At 39.3% G+C, this 26,069-nt stretch overlaps 1 protein-coding gene across 1 annotated transcript in view; it reads left to right on the top strand.

Moving 5' to 3' along the window:
* The window catches only part of RBPMS (RNA binding protein with multiple splicing), a 106,843-nt gene that overhangs the window by 13,107 nt on the left and 67,667 nt on the right, over nt 1-26,069 (top strand). Inside the window, exons 3-5 of the mRNA XM_011977744.1 lie at nt 19,812-19,889; nt 22,849-22,887; nt 24,380-24,442. Coding sequence (XP_011833134.1) covers nt 19,812-19,889; nt 22,849-22,887; nt 24,380-24,442 — 180 coding nt within the window. The remainder of the gene's footprint in view (nt 1-19,811; nt 19,890-22,848; nt 22,888-24,379; nt 24,443-26,069) is intronic.

Raw genomic sequence — 26,069 nt, 5'->3', positions numbered from 1 at the left:
GATGGAGAAAGGCATCTGTCTCCTGCCCATCCCTGGGCAATGGAACATCTCGGTATAAAACCCGATTGTATGTTCTGTTTACCCAGAAAGGAGAAAACCTTGCCGTAGGGCGAAAGGTGGGACTTGCTAGCGCAATGCTGCTCTTTATGCACTAAAAAGGTTTATGGAGATGTTTGCATATGCATATCAAGGCACAGCACTTTTCCTTAAACTTGTATCACAGAGATCTTTATTCATATGTCTCACTACTGACCTTCTCCCTACGATGATCCTATTATCCTGTCACTTCCCTTTTTCTAAGATGGTAAAGATAATTATTAATAAATACTAAGGGAACTGAGAGACCGGTGCCCGCGTGGGTCCTCTGTATGCTGAGCGCAGGTCCCCTGGGCCCACTTTTTCTTTCTCTATACTTTGTCTCTGTGTCTCATTTCTTTTCTCAAGTCTCTCATTCCACCTAACCAGAAACGCCTGCAGGTGTGGAGGGGCAGACCACCCCTTCAAAATACATTAGGAGTGTTTGTGTAGGGGCTGACGGGGAGAGGTTATATGTGTGATTTGCCATGTCTTACTCTGCAACTCCTTTTCTTAACATTAAACTTGTGAATGCGCTTCAACCTCAGGGACAAATTGTTGTTATTTAGAGAAATGAATTGTGCATTCTTTTCTTTATAGTTACATAGTTTATGTACCATCCTTTTTGAACTTAGCAAAAGGATTTGTTTCTTGTAAAGAAATAAATGTGTTGGCCTCTAATTTAGTATTGGAGTAATCCTTGTGTCTCAGACAAAAAGATAAATTATCAAATACTTTAGGGTACTACTGTGTTACACATTGTTGAATCTATTATTTGTGTGTGTCAATCCATGATTAAATTAGGTAGTGTTATCTAATTTGAGTTCTCAAATTCTTGTTTTGTTTGTTTGTTTGTTTTTTTGAGACAAAGTCTCACTCTGTTGCCCAGGCTGGAGTGCAGTGGTGTGAACTTGTGTCACTGCAACCTCCACCTCCCAATTCACGCAATTCTCCTGCCTCAGCCTCCCAAGTAGCTGGGATTACAGGCGCCCGCCATCACACCCGGTTAATTTTTGTATTTTTAGTAGCGACAGGGTTTCGCCATTTTGGCCAGACTGGTCTCAAACTCCTGATCTCAAGTGATCTGCCTGCCTTGGCCTCCCAAAGTGTTGAGATTACAAGCATGAGCCATCACGCCGGGCCTCAAATTCTTACATTTTGTAAGTCAGTTCATGGGTTTAAATTCTTGCTTATGATGGATAGGTGAGAAGGGAGTCTTTTCATTTTACAACTAAATTCCTGACCGTTTCTGTGAAATAATTTAAATACTATCCAGCTAGGGCTTTTTCTAAGTGAGTGTGTCATTCCAATGCATGAGGAAACTTAGATCCCCAGTCTGAGGAAATTTAAATCTGTGATTCAAAGTTATAATGATAGGTGAATGAATACCTTGCCTACTCTCAAGGAATTTATAATTAAATTGGAAAGGACCTAACTAAAACCTGTGAAACAATTAAAAAAACAGTAAGTCCTGACTGTGGTATAAACAATGCAGTAGAAGTACAGAAGAGAAAAAGAAAGAATTGGTGCAGTGGAGAAAGCTGCTTTGGGGAAGGAGAGTTTAATTTGGGCTTCTAAGAGTAGAAGAGAGCCTTCTCTGGAAGTAAAGAATAATTATAAAAGACAATGCAGGCCGGAAGTGGTGACTCAAGCCTGTAATCCTAGCACTTTGGGAGGCCAAGGCGGGTGGATCACGAGGTCAGTTGATCGAGACCACCCTGGCTAACATGGTGAAACCCCAACTCTACTAAAAATACAAAAAAATTAGCCAGGCATGGTGCTGGGCGCCTGTAGTCCCAGCTACTCGGGAGGCTGAGGCAGGAGAATGGTGTGAACCCGGGAGGCAGAGCTTGCAGTGAGCCGAGATCGCGCCACTGCACTCCAGCCTGGGCGACAGAGCGAGACTCCGTCTCAAAAAAAAATTAAATAAATAAAAATAATGAAAGACAGTGCTTTTATTTGGGAATAAGCAATGTGTGGTATTAAGACTGACCCAGTAGAACCCAGGGAAGTAATGTATGGAACATTTGAAGGCCAGAGGTTTGGGGATTTTGTTTTGATATAGTTGAAAGAAACTGATCCCTTCTAGCAGTGTTGAGTGTGAGGTCAGAAGAGCAATAATTTTGTTGTGTGTGTGTTTTTTAATGCATTTCGAAAACCAGATGTGTGTCTTTCTGTGTGTATTTTATATATGTATCTGATGTTTGTTGCTTTTTAACATCTCTAATTTTTGTCATCTAAGGTGACACTGCAAATAAAATTGAAAATTTCTGATGAATAGTATACTCTCCAGCAAAGATGAAAGATATTTGGGCAAAAAAAGTGATACTTGTGCTAGCCTTAAAGGATCATCTAAGGGCTGTGAGCCAGTTGTGTAGGCGCTGCTTACACTTGATGGTGTTGAGGGATGAGGTGTAAGGCTAAGGGTCCATATTCTCATTCTCTGGATCCATAGTACTTTTGACACAGTTTCAGTTAGCAAAAAAGTATTGTATATGGTGTGTGGTATTAACCACACTGAAAAGATTTTTGAAAAAATCATGGTTATATTGTAGTTTGGCATATACATATACAGTCTTTTAAGATTTCTGATGAGATTTTGGGTTTTATTATATTTAGAATATTTGGAAATTCTTTCACTGGGGTCGGAACAAATGACCTGTAATTAACAATAGCTTAGATGTGGCCCTGCAAGAGTGATTGAGAACCTTTGGGTCACACGCAGTGGCTCATGAGGTCAGGAGTTAAAGACCAGCCTGGCCAAGATAGCGAAACCCTGTCTCTACTAAAAATACAAAAATTAGCTGGGCACAGTGGTGTGTGCCTGTAGTCCCAGCTACTTGGGAGGCTGAGGCAGAGAATTGCTTGAAACCCCAGAGGCAGAGGTGGCAGTGAGCCAAGATCACGCCACTGTACTCCAGCTTAGAAGACAGAGGGTGACTCCATCTCAAAAAAAAAAAAAAAAAAAAAAAAAAGAACTTTCAGAACCTTGGCACAACAGAACTCTGCGTATCTGGGATGTTGGTCGTATCTTTATTTGGTCGTACTAAAACACAGACTCTCTGGCACTGTGAGAACTGTCTTGCCCGCACATATCATTGCCTGTGTTCTGGCCAATGCTGGCCTGTCATACCAGGTTCCAAAGATCACTGACAGGCTGGGTCGTGTCTGCTCTAAAAGATCCTTCATATGCCCCTAGGTTCTGACAATTTTGAGAGAATCCTTTCTCAGTTGAGAATAGTTTTGGGAACTCCCAAGATGTTTGAAATTCACAAAATGGAAAATAATTAAGCTGGTTTCTATGAAATATGCTGTTTTATTTGTGCTCTTTACAGATATACTACAAATCTGTATTTTCAGTCACAGGTTAAACTTTGTAAAGTAATTCCAAATTCCTGAAAGGTGGTGGTGGTGGGGGTAGTATAAATAAGCATTTCAGACTGGAAATTCAGTATTAATAATGAAATATTTGTGTTTAATTTGTTTAGTGATATGCAGTTTGTTAAGTGGTAATGTTCTTTGATAGCAATTGAAGCAGTGTTATGGGTAACTTCTCAAAATATCTGTAGCTAAATGAAATCCTAAGTTTTAGAATTTGATTTACATTCTTTTTTTTTTTTTTTTTTTTTTTTTTTTTTTTTTTTTTTTGAGACAGTCTTGCTCTGTCATCTAGTCTTCTAGTCTGGAGTGTAGTGGTGCGATCTCGGCTCCAACCTCTGCCTCCCGGGTTGAAGTGATTCTCCTGCTTCAGCCTCCTGAATAGCTGAGATTATAGGCGCACACCACCACACCCCGCTAATTTTTAGTAGAGACAGGTTTTCACCATTTTGGTCAGGCTGGTCTCGAACTCCGGACCTCATGATCTGCCCACCTCAGCCTCCCAAAGTGCTGGGATTACAGGCGTGAGCCACCGCCCTGGCCTTGATTTACATTCTTTAAGTACTTTTTCTGTCCCTGCTAGCAGAAAGTGTAATGGGGTAGCACTTGAGGAATTTATATATTCCTCCCTCAGTATTTGTGGGGGATCGGTTCCAGGACTTCTGAGGATACCAAAACCTGGATGCCCAAGTCTCTGATATAAAATGGGTATGGTATTTGCATATAACCTACGCACATCCTCCCGTAGATTTGCATCATCTCTAGATTACTTATAATAGCTAATATGATATAAATGCTATGTAAATAGGTATACTATAATGTGTAGGGTATGATGACCCAAAAAAGTCTGTACATGTTCACTACAGATGCATTTTTTTTTTCCTCAGAATATTTTTGATCTGTGGTTGGTTGAATCCATGATGTGGAACCCACAGATATGGAGGGCCTACAGAATTTGTTTAACAAAACCTTGGGTCATACTTAGTCTGCCTATCAGGTACTTTTCTGAAGGTTCTACAAATATTCACTGATTTATTCCTCTTAGCAACCCTATGAGGAAGGTTTTGTTACTCCTATTTTACAGATGACACTAAACACTCATTTAATTAATAGTTGGTCCAAGATTGCTTAGCTAATTGGTATTGGAGCTGGGATTCAAACCCAGGCAATCTGACTCCAGAGTTTATAGCTTTAACACTATGGTCTGCTGAGTAATTCTTTCACAAGAAAAAAAAAAAAAAAAAAAACAAGTAGATTTAGTCATGGCTCTTAGGTCAGCGTCTGTGATGAACTGGTTGCACATCAGTAATTCTGCAGTTCATTTACCTTGTTTTGCACTGGCAATTCTGTGCTAAATTCTTTAAATTTGTGGCCTCAGATACTGTTGTTGCTGTTTTGAGACAAGATCTCACTGTCAGTCAGGCTGGAGTGCAGTGGTGCAAACATGGCTCACTGCAGCCTCAACCTCCTTGGGCTCAGGTGATCCTCCTGCCTCAGTCTCCTGTGTAGCTGGGACCAAAGGCATGGGCCACCACATCCAGAGCTAGCTTTTGTAAAGATGGGGTCTCACTTTGTTTCCTCCCAAAGTGATGGGATTATAGGCATGAGCCACCACACCCAGCATGTTGGCCCTTTTTTTTTTTTTTTTTTTTGAGATGGCGTCTCGCTCTGTCACCCAAGGTGGGGTGCAGTGGCACAATCTCTGCTCACTGCAACCACCACCTCCTGGGTTCAAGTGATTCTCCTGCCTCAGCCTCCTGAATAGCTGGGATTATAGGCGTGTGCCACCACACCTGGCTAATTTTTATATTTTTAGTAGAGACGGGGTTTCACCATGTTGGCCAGGCTGGTCTCGAACTCCTGACCTCAAGTGATTCTCCCACCTTGGCCTCCCAAAGTGCTAGGATTACAGGCATGAGCCACTGCACCAAGTGGGATTTTTTTGTTTTGTTCTTTGTTTTCAGATAATGGGATCTCTGTTGCTCAGGCTTTCCTTGAACTCAGCCTCCTGAGTAGCTGGGACTACAAGCATGAACACTGCCCAGCTTCATTCTGTTTTAATTATTACATGAACCATAAATAGATTGTACATTTTAAATAAATGTGTGGTGAAAAGTGGCTTGATTGACAGGTTCTCAATGGCAAGAACTAGGTCTTCCCACCTGGTGTTTTGTGACCTCTGTATGCTTTTTAACAAAAGCCTTTCGTTATACCTGTGGAGTTGGAATGGAACTTGGAGATCAACTCTTACACACTTTCATTTCATAAATAAGGAAACTGAGGCCCAACAAGATCAGTCCCGAAGGCCTCAACAGTTTGTTTTAAAACAGAAGCATGATTTAAACCACAGTCCTCAATTTAATGGTCTTTTCCTCCCGTTATAGTCATTGAAAATTTATATAATGCCAGATTAAATATAAACTTTAAAAAATACTTTAGATCAATTTAAAAGCACATATAATCATGCTAACCTAGGTTATTTCTCAACCACAAACCTCGCCTTTTTTTTCCTCTCACATTTGTTGTCTTTTGTTGTTTCCAGCAGGCACATAACATTGCTAGTTTTACATCATAGCAAGTCTTGTAAGATCTGTGTCTCTACATAATTACACATGCATATAAGCAGCATATAAACTTAATATTGACTTGATTCATACAACCACATAAATAGTTAACAGACATAATTAGGTGGTTATCAGATCAAACAAATATGTCTTTGGTGGAGAGTACTGAAGTAGCCTGGGGCATATTAATTGTAGCCTAAATGTACTGAATGTATTCTGAAATTTGAAATGCATACAATTGGAGAAGCTAATCTAAACTAACAATCCAAACTTACAAATATCTAAATTTAAAAATGGAAGTTTGTTCTTTTACTGGAAGTACTCATTATCAGCACTGGGCTTTATAGTATTAAGTAAATTAGTTTGTGAATTAGAGAAAGGCACTAATGTAAAATATGTTATGTTCTAAAAACTTGTATTTCAGCCATGTGGTGGTCTAAATAGTGGCTGAATGGAATTTTTCTGTAGAAACAGTTTTAGAAAAGTGGGTGATTCTTAGTAGAGAGCTCACCAAAGCCCCATTAGGCTACATAAACATCTGTGCTCTGTGAACGTCCCTAGGCTTGACCCTCTTAGTCTTTTTCCTGGCATTAGCTTCAAAATATTTTACATTTATATTCTTGCTATTTATTTTCTATATTACATGAGATACATCTGGAATTAAGTCTAGATGTTAAAGCAGACTATAGCTAAGATTTCTTACAGTACCATAAAAAGTAGTGATTAAACAAATCAGGAAAATTTTAAGTTGAAATACCTCTTTTCTTTTAAAGAGTCATGTTTATTTTATTGCCTTTTAGATTATTGCATCTAGTAAATTAAAAATCAACGGAGCTGGGTGTGGTGGCTCACACCTGTAATCCCAGCACTTTGGGAGGCTGAGGTGGGTAGATCAATTGAGCTCAGGAGTTCAATAAATGTTTTGACATTTTGTATTTCTCTACCAAAAATACGGAAAATTAGCCAGGCATTGTGGCATACACCTGTGGTCCCATCTACTTGGGAAGCTGAGGTAGGGGAGGATCTCTTGAGTCTGGTAGGTGGAGTTTGTAGTGAGCCGCGATCACACCGCTGCATTCCAGCCTGGGTGAAGGTGAGACCCCATCTAAAAAAAGAAAATAACGGGAAAAAGACCAGTCTTCTGGTGGGACTTTAAAATAGAAATGCATATGCACCCCTAACTACATAGCTTCTACTGCCTAGCTTTACCAACTGATACCAATCTCTTCATTGATGATGATATAATTATTTATTCCTGACAGCATTATGGCATCATAAACAAGTGATTTATATAGTTTTAATCTAAATAGGCTCCAAATAAAAAGTGACTTGATAACTTTTAGGGACAATTTTTCTTCAAAAGTTTTAAATATTAAAATTTATTTAACGTATGCTGAAATTTGCTTAACTAAACTTTTAAATTTGACCTCATCGTAGTTTCATATATAGTTTGTTTGTTTTTGGGAGGCGGAGCCTCACCCTGTCGCCCAGGCTGGAGTGCAGTGGTGCTATCTCAGCTCATTGCAACCTCTGCCTCCTGGGTTCAAGTGATTCTCCTGTCTCAGCCTCCTGAGTAGCTGGAACTGTGGGCCCCCACCACCACGCCCGGCTAATTTTTTGTATTTTTTAGTAGAGACGGGGTTTCACCATGTTAGCCAGGATGTTCTTGATCTCCTGACCTTGTTTTCCATCTGCCTTGGCCTTCCAAAGTGCTGAGATTACAGACGTGAGCCACCGCATCCTGCCTCACGTACAGTTCTAAGAATACAGAGAGATCACTTGTGCCCTTTGCCTAGTTTCTGCCTGTAGTAACATCTTAGAAAACTGTAGCACAATGTCACAATCAAGAAGTTGATATAATCCACTAATTTTGTTTCTGTGAAGTTTTATTATATGTGTAGGTTCATGGATCCACCACCACAGTCAAGTTAGTGGGAAACAAGTCCCCACTACAAAGATCCCTAAGATTGCTTTCGAGTATGTTAGATAAGTGGGATTATGCCTTATGTAATCTTTAGAGGTTTGGCTTTTTTTACTTAGTGTAATTCCCTTGAGAGTCATTCAAGTTGTTGCTTGTATTAGTAGTTTGTTTATTCTCATTGCTGACTAGTAGCCCATGTTATGTATATATCTAGTTTGTTTAACCATTCAGGTTTTTGTGTGAACATGAGTTTTTGTTTCTTTAGAATAGGTACCCAAGGGTACAACTGCTAGATTGTTTGGAAATTGCATAGTTTGATAAGAACCTGTTTTCTAGTGTGGTTGTACCTTTTTGCATTCCCAACAGCAACATATGTGAGAGATTTCTGTTTCTCTGCATCTTCACCAGCACCAGTATTATCACTGTTTTTGTGTCATATGAGATACAATCAGGTATGGATTTTAATGTAAATATAAAGTAGCTAAAATATCATATACTACAATAAAAAGTGATGATTAAACAAATCAGTAATATTATAAAATTAAGTAACATTATACTTTTTTTCTTTTTTTTTGGAGACAGAGTCTTGCTCTGTCACCCAGGCTAGAGTGTAGTGATGCAATCTCGACTCACTCCATTCTCCTCCTTCTGGGTTCAAGTGGTTTTCCTGCCTCAGCCTCCTGAGTAGCTGGGTTTATAGGTATCTGCCACTACGCCCAGCTAAGTTTTGTGTTTTTAGTAGAGATGAGGTTTCACCATGCTAAAGGTGAAGGGGATTAAGCTCCACTTCTTTAAGGGAGGAATATCAAAGAAATTGTGGACATAGTTTAATATGAGGAAACGTAGGAACGGAAAGGTTAAGTGATTTGTCCAAGTGCATACCTTGTGAGTTGCAGAACCTGGATTTGAATCCCAGCAGACTCCATGTGTTTTTGGTTGTTCTGTGAACCATATGCTTTGAGCACTTAACCTCTTGAGTGCATATTCGAACTCACAAGGTTTGGTGGCCCCTTGCCTGTAATCCCAGGACTTGGGGAGGTGGAGGCAGGAGGATCACTTGATCCCAAGAGTTCAAGACCAGTCTAGGCAGCATAGGGAGAACTCATTTCCACAAATACAGAAAACAAAAAAATTAGTCAGGCCTGCTGTGAATATCTGTTGTCTCAGGTACTTGGCAAGCTTAGGCAGGAGGATCTTTTTGAGCCGGGGAGGTTGAGGCTGCAGTGAGCTGTGATTGCGCCAGTACAACCTGTTTCTTTAAAATAAAAAAAAGTTTCAATGACTTTCTTCATACTTACATGTTCATATCTAGATATTCATGAGTGATATGGCCCTCTCTTTTATATCTGGTTTAGTACTTTGACCCAATTTTTACATTCACTCATTTAGTTGATAGATACTGATCACCTCCTGCCAAGTACTGGGATGCTCACTGTCATACGGGAAAGAACTTTCAGTTTAAAGATGAACTAACTGGCCTGGCACCAAAAAATTTAAACTATATATTGGGCAATTTCTGATAACTAACTATTGGGAAATAAACCTCCCCCACCCCAGCTTTCTAGTTCACACCTTCTCTAATTGTTAGAAGCACGGTGCATAGTTTTAAGAATGCATTGTAAACTGAAGTTGGCAATGGGATGAAGTTCCTCAGAGTTTGTGTATTGCTAATATCAAAAGCAATAAATACTTGAGAGTCCTGGGCAGTGTTGGAACTGTGAACTGCCACTGTCTAATTTTTTTTTCCTGGTACTTTAAATGACCACGAAGAACTCTGTGTCGTCTGGGTTAGTTTTAACTAGGTAGTTTGAGAGAAATGAAATGACTCGTTTCTTTGAAGAACTCTGCTTTGTGAAATGAGTCACCAAATTATGCTAAAGGAGAAAGGAAGAGAGGTCTTAGAATTTTGATCTTTTTCATATTCTGTGCTTATATTTCATTTTGTCAGTCCATAGAAAAGTCTTTATTGTGGTAATCATTTTGACATTAAACTTCAGGATACTTAGGATTAAACCATAAGGGCATGTGCACCTTAGGGCATTAGAATGCAACTTTATGTTCATAATACACTGGACTGATGTATACATTAAAAAACTTAATGTTTTAGCATGTATGCAGTGAAATTGTGTGAAAAGTAACATTTCATAGGCTGACCAGGGTTGAAATAGAGCAAGCCACCTAACAGTTAGAAGAACTAAAGGATGGAGTAAGAACAGGACCAGAGTTAAGGGATGAAGCATCCTGCCTTTATAAGGAACTTCTTTGTTGAACTCTAAGGATTTGACAACCATGTTTCTTGTTTGACAGCATTCAGTGAATTTCCTAATACTGAGGTTAAGTTCTCTCATATATACACACATATAGTTTCCTGTCTAGTCTAATTCAAACCTTAAATTCTTAATTTGTATCTGATATACCTCTTTCCCTTTGTGTCTGAGAGTACTAAGGGACTTTCTTAACGAGGTTAAGTATTAACATATACAGACACTTCTCTTGCCTATACTTTAGCAGCTTAAAACCCTAGGAATTCTCACCTTTTCTCTTTCCCTTTTAGATATATGGCAGACATGAGGAATGGCCTGAGTTGGAGTTTGCTTCTTAAGAAGTTCTATCAGGTGGGACGTGGTGGCTCACGCCTGTAATCCCAGCACTTTGAGAGGCCGAGGCAGGTGGATCACCTGAGGTCAGGAGTTCGAGACCAGCCTGGCCAACATGGTGAAACCCTGTCTCTGCTAAAAATACAAAAATTAGCCAGGTGTGATGGCGGGCGCCTGTAATCCCAGCTACTCGGGAGACTGAGGTAGGAGGATCGCTTGATCCTGGGAGGCACAGGTTGCAGTGAGCTGAAATTATGACAGAGCCTGGGTGACAGAGTGAGACTCGGTCTCAAAAAAAGAAAAAAAGGAGTCCTTTCAAAGTCAGAGCTTATGAAACATTCTGATTAGAAGTCAGCATTGAATTGGGCTGGGATTGACTCCTCAAAGATTGAACATAGTGGTGTGGTGTACCCAGTGCTAACTTGCTGTCCCTATTCCCCAAGCATGTCTGAGCAGTGCTCAGGTTCTGCCTTTATGAATTATGGAACATCATTGTTCTTCTCTTTTCCACCTGTGCTCCCATTAGTCTTCCTTCTTTCCATCATCCTGCCGAAAACTTTGTGATCACCTTGGCAAAGGGATCTTGGTTTCCATAGGCCCTAAATCAGGGTGTGAATTTGGTTATTCTACAGATTGTGTCAGTCAGTAACTGTCACTTAACAGTAAATACTAGTGGATTCCTCAAAACTAGGGAGTCATGCACTGTGGGTAATTATTAATATATGGATGGCTTTTTCTTTTAGAAAGGAAAGAGCAATGATTAATACTAAAATAGGCTAGGTGTGATAGCTTACACCTCTAATCTCAATACTTTGGTAGGCTAAGGTGTGAAGATCACTTGAGACCAGGCTTTGAGACCAGCTTGGGCAAGACCTCGTCCCTACAAAAAATAAACATAGTAAGATTAATTGGATGTTGTGGCACACACCATTAGTCCTAGCTACTTGGTTGGCTGAGGTGGGAGAATCACTTGAGCCCAGGCATTCTAGTCTGCAGTGAGCTATGATCGTACCACTGCACTCCAGCTTGACCAGAGTGAGACCCAAACCTGGGAACCTGGGAGTTCATAACAACAGCACAGTGGCATTTTTTTTTTTTTTTTTTTTGAGATGGAGTCTTGCTCTGTCACCCAGGCTAGAGTGCAGTGGTGCGATCTCAGCTCACAGCAACCTCTGCCTCCCGGGTTCAAGTGATTCTCCTGCCTCAACCTCCCAGGTACCTGGGATTACAGGTGCCGACCACCACGCCGGCTAATTTTTGTATTTTTAGTAGAGATGGGGTTTCACCATGTTGGTCAGGCTGGTCTCCATTTCCTAACCTCAGATGATCCACCTGCCTCGGCCTCCCAAAGTGCTGGAATTAGAGGCATGAGCCACCATGCCTGGCCAGTGGCCCTTTTTTAAATCCTATGGTTAGTGAATCCTTGGTGACTATAGCAATGTGATCTCCTGAACCAAAGCATGCCTTCCCAGGGCACGGAAAAGGAACAAGTCTTTAAGTCCAATAGGTGACCATTTTCAGGAAGTAAGAACTTGACCACCTGCTTTTCTTGAAGTCAGTGCCAACTAGAAACTGGAGCTTGACCAAAGCCAGTTCACTTCTGCTGAGCTGCAATCAGAATTAAATGCCTGGCAGACCATTTTAATGGTTGCAGTAATCCATTTTCATGGTGGCAAGGCCTGAATGGGAAATCATACCAAGACAACAAAGCCGCCTTTGGAAATGAGATGACCAGCAGTCCTCAGCAGGGTTGAGTCTTGCAACTTGGTGTTTCAGCTCGTGGTTACAAAGTAAACAAATAACTTATAGATTATTTAAAAAGAGTAAAAGAATTTAACCAGTGTGTAAAATTTACAAACTGGGCTCTGATGCCCCTCTTGTGTGTTAAAACAACCCAGCTCTATGAGATTTGTGCTGCACGGTTATGTGGAAGCCTTAACTTCTCAGTTTCTGAAACCCAAGTTTGTATTACATGGTCTGTCAGAAGAGGGATGGCACTGCCATAGGTCTTAGAATGGGAGTGATCCCTCTGCTCTTGTCTCAGGAGAGCAGTCACAAAGCAAGAATACTCCTTTGACTGAAACCAGGATGTTTCTGCTCCTGGGGCAACCTTAGTCACTGGTTCTCTTTTTTGGTTAGGATTATTTTTTCAGAAGTAAATACTGACTGTTGGTCAGAATTGAAATGTGAAGCAAGTTACATGAATATATTTTTGCCAGATCAAGCTTGTCCCTGAGGATCAAGGACAGGCAGGAAAATGAGAAAGAATATTTCTAAGGACAGTGGACACGCTGAGTTTGTATTTCCAAACCAAGGAAATACATTTGGGCTTGGATTTGTTCTCATTTTTAAAATAGTTGTTTATGCTTGTAATTTAAATGCCAAAATGTATAAATACATAAAATGAAGTTTATCTATAATTCTACCTTCCTCTCCACTATTAACATATAGATAACTTGGTATGTATTCCTTTAATACCTTTTTTTCCCCCTTGAGTACGTACTAACTTATAAAAACCCTAAGAGAATTAAACCGGGGATATGGGCAGTTCCTGTTGTTTGCTTTTTCCCTTAATAATTATGAACCTTGTTCTATGTCAGTAAATCTGGATATCTAATTACTCAGCTTTTTAAATGTGCAAGTTAATGAATTTGGGCTTTTTTTTTTTCCTCCAAAAAAACTTTGTTAATTACGAATTTGCATTTGTTGAAATTGGACATATGTATTTGTAAGTATGTTTTAAAATGTGAATAATTTTCCTAGTAACCATATATTGATCACTATTCTGGTCTATATAGTCCTGAAGTTTTTTTGCACTTTCTCTTTTTGGGTCTGTCTCCATTTCAGTCTATGTCTTACATTTTTCTCCTTGATTCAGATTGATTTTTATCCTACTTCCCTTTCCCCCATTCTAAATACCTTTATCTTATAATACTAATCTCTCCTGCCTTTTTGCCATATATGGGTGTTTGTCAGTTGATGTTTTGTAACTCTGTTGATACAATTGTGACTGGGAAATGCCATCTTATTTTGTTTGCCATGTCATCAGCTGAATCGTTTACAAGCAAATACTTAATATCTCAATGAATACGGGATTATGCAAATCTTTGGATTTACGTATATTTCTAAATCATTCAAGAGATATTTATAGAACATACACTCTGTGTCTAGGACTGTGTTATACACTACAAAAAACAGCCTTCAAACTCTAAAACGCCCATAGAAAGGTTTCATCTGTGAATCCACTGTGTGTTTCAAGAATGGTTTCTCCAAAAGAATGATTCAAACATATAGCACATTTAAAAGCTGCTTTGGGGGTCTTCATTTATATCTTTAAGAATATGGGTAGATTAAGAGAGAGCTAGCAGAGAGAGAGATGAATATAGCCATTAACACCATGGGTTTACTCAGAGTGTTTCAAATAAGTAACTATACACAGTCATTCCTGAATCATTAGAAGATATTTATCCTTCCCAGTGCCATGAATTTAAGAGGAACCTCAAGAGGCCAGCTCAGAGCAACTAGATGGATGACCTTAAAACCTTTATGAAAAACTAGAACATGCACAGAAAATGCTCATAGTCTTTGGATACTATGTGTTTACCAGATGTGGCTGCTAGTTGAAAAGTGTGTGTGATTATTCTCTGTTGTGTACTGAAGTCGAGCATTTTTCTATTGCTTTTTATTTTCATGCCTAGATTACCAACAAGATTAGATACGCTCTTTATTAAAGAGAGGGCCATTTCAAGGCCTGCTTTTGGCCTTTCTCTCCAGGGAAGCTCAAGACTGCCACAAATGACTTTACTTACTGAATCGGAGTTTATTACATGAGAAGCCAGTCAATAAAATGTCTTGCCTTTCCTAGTGGGAGCTGGCAATGCCATTTAAGAACACGTGGCCAGTTTATCCAAATCTGACTGTAGCCTCTGCAGGAATGCTGGATAATGGCTAAGCCAAGAACACTCTTGCTCTTCTGCCCAGCACAGGATGATTTTTACTAGCATTTATTCTTTCAGTCCTATTGGTGTAAAAAGGAAGTTGAAGGTACATGTACAGATCTTTTTGAGTCCCTTTGGGACAAAACTGTCAGCAGTTTCATCTCTTGAACTTCTATGAGGCATGTTGTGTACTTGTCTAAGAAATATGTTTCCCCGTGTGTTCCATAAAGTAAACATCTGCAGATGCTAAAGGCATAGTGCCAGCACATCTGTGTCCATAGACATTGCTGGTAAACTAAGGGCTGCTCTGGATAATGCTTTGACCTGCTGCAAAGTTCAGTTGGCGTAGTAATTCATTTGTTATTTTTGGGGAACAGTTTTGTTAATGAGTGTTTCATCATGGATTTACATGCTGCTTATGCTTGTATCTTACTCTTGGGGTTTTTTTACTTACTTTGTGAATGAGCTAAGCTTTCTGTGATCACAGGCAGCCATTACATAGTCAGTTTATTTCACTGACAGTAAGCTCCCTGAAGGCAGGAATCATGTCTTTATGAATTCAGTAGGCTTAGCAAAGCCAAAACTCTGAAGTGCCCTTTAGTGGCTCAGATGAAAAGTATGATGGTAATATACTTTTTAGAGTAGGGAAACTAAAATATTTTAAAATATTTCTGTGATTCCAGGCCAGGCACGGTGGCTCATACCTATAATCCCAGCACTTTGGGAGGCCAACACGGGCAGATCACCTGAGGTCAGGAGTTCGAGACCAGGCTGGCCAATATGGTGAAACCCCATCTCTACTAAAAATACAAAAATTAGCTGAGTGTGGTGGTGAGCCCCTGTAATCCCAGCTACTCGGGAGGCTGAGGCAGGAGAATGGCTTGAACCCGGGAAACAGAAGTCTCAGTAAGCCAAGATTGCGCCATTGCACTCCAGCCTGGGCAACAAAGCGAGATTCCATCTCAAAAAAAAAAAAAAAAAAAATTTTGTGATTCTAGATCCCAGTCACCATAGAAAAGCATGAATTTGATCTTCAGGAAGCTATTTTTTCCATTCATTATTTATGATTTTTTAAAAACTTGCTTGATGACTTTCCTAGTCTGAGGAGGTCTCTAGGATTCCAAGCACATTATGCTCTTGGATTTAAGTGACCTCTAGTTGGAATCAAATACATAATGTAAGTATTCAGAAATTATTTCCCCCTTGTCAGTGTGTTCTGCTGGAGGAAAGAATATCTCAGTGAGTGAGATGAGATATTCTGGTAGATTTCTGAAACAATAGTGGACTTCATGAGATTCTAGGAAACCTAAGTCTCGTCCATGTTTAAATAAAATGCCAAACATCTGATCTGCCTCCAGTTTGATGAACAAAACAGAGTTGCTTTGAGCCTCTTGGCATCTATGGGTGAATGGCAAACTTAGGCCTGACAGGAGCTCGGATTTTCTTTTTCCCTATGTATAGCAATTTTCTATTGAAACACTAAGATAAGAATCTCTTCACTTTCCATTATGGAATATTTACCTAAGAAAGAATTTCCTCCATAAACTTCATAATATAATATTGATATTAATATCGACTTTGTCTCTAGTCCCTTAAAGAAAGGGAGGTAATAAATTGAGGTAGTTCTTAACCTAATAAAATAAACTTACAGTATTTAATGCATATTTATTTTAGAAAGATGGAAAATACAAATAAGCTAATGAACATTAAAATCAGTTACTATACCATTGAGAGCTAAATGATAGAAACATTTGAGTACACATACTATAAGATAAATTTTTTTCCTTTATCAATACTTATATGTTGGCTACTTTATAAAACAAAGTGGAACTATATATACTTTTTTCTTGAACATCATTTTTATTGGCTGTGTAGTATTTCATTGTATGGTACAGATGAACTTTAATTTATATTAAGTAACCTTTTGTTGATAATCCCCAGATTTCAAGTAACCTCTGTTGGTAAATTGAAGTTTATGATGCCCTTTTCTCTATAACAATGTCATAAATAATAGTTTATTTTCTAGGTTAACTCCTCAAATTCTAATTCATATTTATCACATGGTAAGATGCACCACTAGATAAATGGCACCATGACACCTAGAACGTAGGTTCTGCTTACCATATCATTTTTGTGGAAATCCCTGTAATCCATTAGCACCTGGCACAGTGTCAGAGAGAAAACAGGCACTCCCCAAAATCTGAATGCATGGGAGATGATATTCTCGCTCTGCCCAGGTTGTCCTGACCAGAACAACCAAGTGGAACACATGGGGTTCACTTTCTGGACTATGGGAGGAGAGTTGCAGGTGACAGGGAGGGCACACTGGATTAGCAGGATTTCCTCACTGTTTGTATCTTTGACACTTGTCAGCAATTCTGCCTCGGCCAACTTCATAAAGACCCCCAGGAACTTGTTTATCTGGTGACAAAGTTGGGGGTATTGGAAGTGAGGATGCAAAAGATACAGAAAACTTGAACAACAAACTTCACCTAATTGATACTTATAGATCATTCCACCCAGCCCCAGCAGAATACACATTTGTTTTAAGTGCACACAGAACATTTACCATGTTCTGAACCATAAGACAAGGAATTGATGGGCATAAAAAAAAGCATGTACCTTTCATATATAGGCATTCCACTTCTAGGTGTTTATCCAAAAAGAAAGAAAGTATACATCCATACAAAGATTTGTACATGAATGTTCAAAGCCATTTTATTTGTAAAAGCCAAAGCTAGAATAACCCAAATGTCTGTCAGCATGTGAATGGATAAACAAACTGTGGTGTATCCACACTCCAGAATACTTCTCAGTAATAAAAAGGAATAGACTGTTGATACATTCAACAACATAGATAAATCTCAAAGTAAATTTCACTTCATGCTAAGGGAAAGAAGCCAGATGAAAAACATACTCTGTGGTTCCCTCTGTGTAAGTGTTTGAAGCATATATATAAAGAGACCAGATCTGTGATTGCCTAGGGATGGAGAATGGTGGGACAGAGTGAGAGGAAGGATTAAAGGGGCATGAATAAACTTTTGGTGGTGATAGATTGTCTTGGTTGTGATGTTTCTTAGGTTATACATATCTCAAAACATAAAATCGTACACTTTCAAGATGTGTAGTTTATTATATATCAATCATAACCTCAATAAAGCTGTTTATAAATCATAAAATAAGGCATTCAGAATTCTGGGGCTATTTACATCATTTATAGTGTTTATCAAACACACATGCAAATGGCATGACATTTTACTGGGTACTGTGCTGGGTCGGTAAACAGGCCTTGCTTGGTGATTCGCACTTCGTATAACAATAAGCAATGAAAAGTGTTGGGAATCTCACAAAAAGCCTAAAGCTAGACGAGGTGGCTTATATCTGTAATCCCAGCACTGTGGGAGGCCAAGATGGGCGGATCTCTTGAGCTCAGGAGTTTGAGATCAGCCTGGGCAACATGGTGAAACCCCATCTTTCCAAAAAATTAGCCAGACATGGTAGCACACTGTCTGTCTGTCTGTCTAATATTCTCCCTGTCTTTCACTGAGGAAAAATCTTCCATGTATATACATGGTTAACAATTGAACAGTTGAGCATCAAGTTTTCAGTTTTGTTGCATCCGTGTGAGTAGAGAAAAAGAAATAGAAAATATGATGATAATTCAGTAGCTACTCCTTGCCTATTGAATCAAGATCAAATTCCTGAGCCAGTGGCTTTTGATGTTTTGTGTGGTTTGACCCCAAGCTTCTTGTTTAGTTTTGGCTTGCCCTTTCCCGAGAATGTATTTTTTCTTCCTCTACTTCACTGCCTTGGTGAATGCTTTTCTCTGCCTGTGATTCTTAGGCATCCCACCTCATCTTTTGGCTCTATTTGGTAAATGCCCATCCTTTAGATTCTTATTCGGATGCTTTCTCTGGTGTTTCCCCTGTGTTCTGTATTTTAGTAGACACTAAGCACATAGTGTACACCCTACACTATATGTATTTACATGTGTCTTGAATGACTTTTATTAGTGGCACCGTGGCCAGGTACCTTGGTCATGGTAGGCCTATGTGTTGATTGTGCCTTAAACACAATGGGTGGAAGGCAGTATAGTGATTCCTCAAAGATGTAGAAGCAGAAGTACCATTCGACCCAGCAATCCCATTACTGGATATATACCCAAAGGAATATGTGTCATTCTGTTAGGAAGATACATGCGCGTGTATGTTCATTGCAGCACTATTCACAATAGCAAAATCGTGGAATCAACCCAAATACCCATCAGTGATAGACTGGAGAAAGGAAATGTGCACATACACCATGGAATACTATGCAACCACAAAAGGGAACGAGGTCATGTCCTTTGCAGGGACATAGATGGAGCTGTAAGTCATTATCCTCAGCAAACTAACACAGGAACAGAAAACCAAACACCACATATTCTCACAAGTGGGAGCTGAAGGATGAGGGCATAGGGACACATGATGGGGAACAGCACACATTGGGCCTGTCAGGGGCTTGAGGGGAGGAAGAGCCTCAGGAAGAACAGCTAATGGTTACTGGGCTTAATACCTAGGTGATAGGTTGATCTGTGCAGCAAACCACCATGGTATGTGTTTACCTTTGTAACCTGCACATCCTGCACATGTACCCCAGTACTTAAAATTTTAAAACAAAAAAACAAAAAAACGCAATGGGAACGATAGTTAGTGAGGTTGGCCCTGCTGTTTTGGAACTGAACAGATGCAGAATTAATGCATTTTGGTTACTATTTAGGTGCATTGGGCTTAACTGTACTTTTACATTTATTAAAGGTATTGTAATTAATGCCTATGAGGAAAGCAGCAACAAAACAAGCAGGAGGAAACAAATTGTTTTTGTATTATTTTTGAAGCACATTATATTGACCATATATTTAGGGCAGAGGAGTGGCAGAGTTACTGTGCTCATGTCATTTTTTTTTTTAAGCTAATAGTTAAATTATATGGAACCTTCCCCCATCCTTCACATTTTTATAACTGTGCAATAGCTAGTTGGGAAAAGTTAGCTTATAAATTTAAATCAACTAGATGTAATTCACTCTGAATAATTCACATAGAAATATTCAAGTGTTGGCTTAGGGAATGTACCTTAAGATAACACAGAAAGCTGCATCTCCCCTAAAATTTAAAAAGGAAAAAAAAAAGAGTTGGTTTAGTGGCATCTTAACAGTGAAGTATTCATTGTATCATGGAAAGAGCATGAATTTAGTATGAGTTGTGGAACATTTGGAATAACATGTTTTTGAGATTTCAGGTGAGAGTTAACTCTCTGGAGTGTCCACACCCTTGATCACTTCCTAAATTTATTTTTCCAGGTCCGGACCCTATTTGTTAGTGGCCTTCCTCTGGATATCAAACCTCGGGAGCTCTATCTGCTTTTCAGACCATTTAAGGTACCTTTTTTATCTTTCAGAAATTATAAAATGAGACAAAAGTCTGTATGCTTCCTGAGGGCTTTTTGGAGCAAGAAATGAAATATTTGAGAAAGCACTTCAAAAAGAGATGTTTTTAAAAGGTTAATGAGTAAAGGAGATTTAACAACTGAGTTCTAAGGTATAGTCTCACTTAGGATAATTACATAATTACATATTTCTATTTCAAATGCAATAATGTTAGTGAAGATTTATTCCTAATTTCATATCTTATTATTTGAAATAGTACTGTTGATACTGTTCTTCGGAAATGTAAATAGGTTTTTATGAACTGGGTTAAGAACCTAACCACGATTATTTTTTCCATGGGAAAACTTTCAAACAAAGTAAAACAAAATTTTAAAGGATACCTAGTTATGAGTTGAGGGTCATATTTTCTGGTGTTTATTGAAATATTTAGTGCAGTTACCTGTCCTTCCTATGGAAATAAGATCACTTGATAGATACATAATGTTGCTAGGATTGAAAACTTCATAGTATATTAGACACCAAGCACTTAGAAACTATGCTGAAATAACCATGCTGCCAAGAAGAAACCTTTGGAAGGTTGGCCTTTGGAGGATAGGAGAAAGCTGGAGCTGATCGAATCGGGGCCCTGGAAGGTATATGCGCCTTCCCTGGAAGGGCCTATGTTCAGGAAGTCTTAAGTTGGTCAGTGTGGATGTGTTAGCAGTGCCTGGCAGGGACCGCACTTACGATTAGGTGATGGACTATCTTGATTTCTGGTTAAAGATCATCCTCATTGAAGCAGGTCCCCAGTGATAAAGGCATGACAGGTTGAGGGATAGGATTCAGCTTCTTAGGGAGAGAGAATAGGATATGACAACTGAAAACTCTTGTGTTGAGGAGGAGGAAGGAGGGTTGCGGGGGCAGCCAGTTAGACCCAACAAAGATAAAACAGTCTAGCTTATGTGCCAAGAGGGCACCATGTCATAATGGACATAACTCCACCTGACAGCCGTCCCTTTAATGCAACAATAATGATGATGGCCCAGGGGAACAGAGGTCAGGCGCCAGGTCAGGTGGGAGGAAGTGAGAAAGGAAGAGAAGGTGGTGTGAAGAGAGTGCCACCTTTTATAGAATTTCCTGAGTTTCTTCTGCCAGGTTGTACTTTTATAAAAGGGACTATTTTTCTATCCTTTTTATAGAATGAAAACTTTTAAAGCAAATTGATCTTCTTAGTATATAAAATACTGTTATGTTTTGGGGTGTATAGAGAGAAAGACATTCACCAGCAAGCCCCTTACATGAATTATTAAAGTGTCGTCACAGTCTTTTCAAATGGGTGAATCTCATTTTTTCAAATGAGGAAAATGAAACTTGGAGCAGTTGAATAAATTGTGCTCAAGTTTACACACATAAATAATGGCAGAGCCAAGATTCAAACCCAAGCAGTCTGACTCTGTCCTCTCTGTTCTGAACTATTATGTTATACTGCTTTTCTGTTTGTGACTTGAGAACACAGTATATCCCTACCAGTGGTGTTTTACTTGAGTGAAATATCCACTTGTCCTTTGCCTTCGAGACCTTCATGGTGTTTAAACCTCCAATTTTTTCAGAATAGAACACCTTGAAGAAAGGAAGAGGCAGAGCTGTGAATCATGACCTCTCTGGCCATAAGAGCTCAAGGCCTTTGAGGTGAAATGTTTATAGTAGCTAATTGGCAACATAGTTCTCTGCTGGGAAGATGTAAGGATGAATCAATCTCAGCATCCTGCCCAGAAACCCTGATGATAAAGTCAGCACCCTGGTACATTCCTGACAACCCTCTTTTAATTAAAGTCCCTGGAGGCTGACGCTAGTCTGCAAATCTGTCTCTGCACTGATGTGTGTAGTGGTCAATCATGTCAAGTGGTGTGTTTTTCCCCTGTGTCATCCATTAATGCAAGCCACCAGCTATTGATTATTTTCAGAAATAAACACATTTTGTTATGCTTATCTTGAGGAGCCGGGAGGGTTGAAGAGAGGGAGTGAAAGGGAGGGAGTGTTTCTGTCTTTCTTGAGCATGAGCTGGAATAAAAATCCAAAGGGATTATTTTTGCATGTCCCAATCAGAATAGCAACATGAAAGCTAGTTCCTTCAGTAAGTAAGCAAAATAACTCAACAAAATTCAACATCATTGCCTGCTTAACCTTTTCTGGCAGTTTTGAAAATGTGGTCAGGGAGTTTTACCAGGTATATTTTTTTGAGACGGAGTCTGGCTGTGTCTCCCAGGCTGGAGTGCAGTGGCACCATCGGCTCACTGCAAGCTCCGCCTCCCAGGTTCACGCCATTCTCCTGCCTCAGCCTCTTGAGTAGCTGGGACTACAGACGCACGCCACCACGCCTGGATAATTTTTTTGTATTTTTAGTGGAGATGGAGTTTCACCATGTTAGCCAGGATGGTCTGGATCTCCAGACCTCGTGATCTGCCCACCTTGGCCTCCCAAAATGCTGGGATTACAGGCGTGAGTCACCGTGCCAGACCCCAACTATATTCTTAATGTTTTATTGTTGTTATTTTATAGCAGATACATGACCAAATCAATACATGCTCTGACCTTCCTGTTGTATTAAATTTACCTTCTTTCCTTGCCTAGTTCTGTAAAATCCCTATTCTTACCTAGACCAAGAAAACAAAAAGATTGCTATTAACAGAGACACTCATTTTTCTACCATTGTGTAATTTCATGAAAAAAAAAAATAGAAGGAAGAGAAACACAGATGAATCCACAGATTGATATTTTTTAAAGGCCCCAAGAATGCAAACAGGTGTGTGTGTGTGCACGTGCACATGCGTGTGTGTAATTTGCTTTCCCAGATAACTTAGGAGACATTCGTAAGAGGAGTTAGGTAATCAACAAAGAACTTACTTTTACATGAACAAGATGGTATTACTACAGTTACTCTTGGCTAAACTTGGTTTTTCTTTATTTTCAGGGCTATGAGGGTTCTCTTATAAAGCTCACATCTAAACAGGTAAGAATTTTAAACTGGCATAAAAAGATCACTTTTTTACTTTCTTCAGTAATGTTACTGGGGCTTGACATTCTTTTTTTTTTTATTCCCGTTAGAATTTGAGGGTTTTCTTGTCTTTAAAAGAAAGAGTGAGATGTATTAGGAATTAGCACAGGAAAATGCTTCATAATTATATAATCATCAGCTGGAATTTCAGGGACTGTCCCAGAGAAAGATAAACACAGTGGTATACTGAGATTGATTTGTATGTTCAATGAAAATAGTGGTTTATTATTTAAATTCACTTTTATTCCTAAGTCTTTCCCATTCTTTTTATGAGGTTAAACAAACGTGTACAATCTGTGAATATCAGATAGTGAAGGATCATGCTGTCTGTCAAACCCCTAAACTAAGGCAGAGTCCCGAGTCCAGAATGGAGCAGAGAATGTACAAAATGGAAGTGGTAGTCGGTGATTCTGATAGTTCATACAAGCTTAGAGATTGTAGCTGTATACTTTTTTTTTTTTTTTAAAGCTGAACACTTGGCATACACACCTCTCCAATCACTATTCATCTCTCTGGCTCATGAGAAGAATGATCTTGGAGGCAACCTTCTCTACTGAAAGATAGGGAGTCCAAAGGGATTATGGCCTTTCTGTATTTACTCTGAACAGCCTAATTAGGAAGATGATTTTTTGTTGTTGTTTTTTTGTTTTTGAGACAGAGTCTCGCTCTGTTGCCAGGCTGTAGTGCAATGGCGCGATCTCGGCTCACTGCAACCTCTGCCTCCCGGGTTCAAACGATTCTCCTGCCTCAGCCTCCCAAGTAGCCAGGATTACAGGTGCACACCACCACACCCAGCTAGTTTTTGTGTTTGTAGTAGAGACGGGGTTTCACCATGTTGGCCAGGATGGTCTTGATCTCTTGACCTCGTGATCTGCCTACCTCAGCCTTCCAGAGTACTGGGATTACAGGCGTGAGCCACCCTGTCCAGCCAGCACAGGATTTTTTAAGGCATCCCTTAGGATTTGAGATAGGAATGTTCACTTTGTAATTTTGGTCATGCAGTGAGAGTTCAGGGGTTTTATCATTGTGTCATTGTATTCTTGCACTTACAGTGTACCAAAAGGTGATTCGGTTCTCTTTCCATTTTAAAAGATGAAGAAACTGAGGTACAGTGAATTTGATTTAGGAAAGTAGAGCCTCTCCAACCCAAGTTTTCCTCTATTCCCTTGTTCACTGCTGTTCACCTTTCAACCACTTCTAGATTTTTTTATGATTCTCTAAATCCCCAGCTGTGCCCTTGAAGAACTACCCTCACCATCCCTTTGATTCATGTTAGAAATTTGGCTAAGCCACTGAGTCATGATTCTTCGGGACTTGGCTTTCTTATTTCTGCCCATTGCCTGTGGTCATTTCTTTATCTTAGCTCTTCAGTTTGACGTCACCCTTGACCTAGAAAAATAGACATCGTCTGATTTTTTTTTCTTCATATTTCTCTTTTTTTCCCCAGCCTGTAGGTTTTGTCAGTTTTGACAGTCGCTCAGAAGCAGAAGCTGCAAAGAATGCTTTGAATGTAAGTACTAATGATGTAATTGTAGGGGGTTTCCATATGAGGTGGTGGGAAGTAATGGAATCTCTTTGGACGGGAAATCAAGTGGAAAGAATATGACTGCACAATCTAAGAGGGAGGGATTCATCAATTTAATTAGCCCTCTAAAGAGCTTTTTCCAAGAATTGTGATCAGAGGTGCAGATTATGAAATAGCACTCTGCTTTTTGATTGCTTTGAATGAAATGCTCAAAATATCTGAGATCTGATGATGTGGGTCTTATTTTAATCCAGCCCATCCCATCCCATGGTGGTGTGTAGTGCTGCTTTGTTTTTTCCAGAGGAGATATTTGACATATTAGCTTGCTCATCATTATACTCTAAATGACTATGCTCAGAATAGATTGAAATCCTGGCTTTTTTTATGTCATGAGGCTTTCCTTTTAGATATGCAGCATTTAAAAAAAAGAAAAACTGCTCATAGTCTTTATTCTGGTTGATTAAAAATTTACATATAAGGCTTTCCCAAAAGATGTGTGTTGTAATAGAATAAATTACAGTCATTTGTAATTGAGTAAATATGTCTGTATTTGGTTTGTAGGTGTTGTTGCTGTGTGTTTTGAGACTTCTACCAGTATTGTTTTGGTGAATATTTTTCCTCCTTAATATGTTGAAAAACTAAACAACTTAAGGGGAACTAAGTTAGAGAAGGTGAAAGGAAGCAGAATGTAGTTTCAGATGCTGAGGATGAATCCTCAGGCGAGGAGTCTCAGTGAAGGCTGACTCCATCATGCTCTAGGCAGTTGGCCTAAGTGGCTGTGAACAAGTGCTGATTGAAGCACTGTTTAGGGTGCTTCCTAGAAGGCAAGCAGCCACTTGACTGGTTGTAATACAGGTACCATTTTGGAGGCTTCTGGAAACTTGTGTCTGGCCTTTATGTTGCTGTGGTACCTGCAGGTACCCCTGGCAGCTGCTCCTTCGAGTAGACCATGCAGAGTGCTGTTGGAGAGACATGGTATAGGTGATGACTTAGAGGTCCAAGGAAAAGTCTTCATACTTCATATAAGGGTGTCATTGATACACAACCTTGAAAGGTTTTTAGACTTTGGAACAAAAATGTGTACACGCTGAGAAGAAACACCTTAATTGTTGGTTTTTCGTATAAAGCATGTAGGAACATCTTAGGATTCCAGGAATTCCAGAGTCCAGAATTTTTCTGGATTTGGATAAATGACCTGGTCAGAATAACTGCCTACTCACTCTGTTCCTCTCCTATAGAACAAAATATAAACCAATTATTTATTGAGCACCAGTAGTATACACCGAAGCACAGTATATAATTGAATGTTTTGATGTAACAGTTGTTTTATGATTTTTGCATTAAATACATAAAACCAGAATTTTCTCAGTATAATGATACTTTAAACTTAAAAGTAGAACCACAATTTCAATTTAGCAGTGTTTTATTTTAACCAGGTGGGTACCTTCTAAATGCAGAAATATTCTGGGTCCTTTAAGTTATGTTAGATGAAGTTTTCACCATGTTCTTTTCATTGTTCTTAAAAAGGAAGTAACAAGCAGTTGAAGCTTCAGACTTGGCTCTCATTGCTTTACTGTATTTCTCTTATGTGTATAAAGATGTCACTGACTCA

Source organism: Mandrillus leucophaeus, unplaced genomic scaffold, assembly GCF_000951045.1.
Source record: "Mandrillus leucophaeus isolate KB7577 unplaced genomic scaffold, Mleu.le_1.0 Scaffold183, whole genome shotgun sequence".
NCBI classification, from domain to species: domain Eukaryota; kingdom Metazoa; phylum Chordata; class Mammalia; order Primates; family Cercopithecidae; genus Mandrillus; species Mandrillus leucophaeus.
Note: the sequence above shows the minus strand (reverse complement) of the source record. Positions and strands in the feature narration are given on the sequence as shown.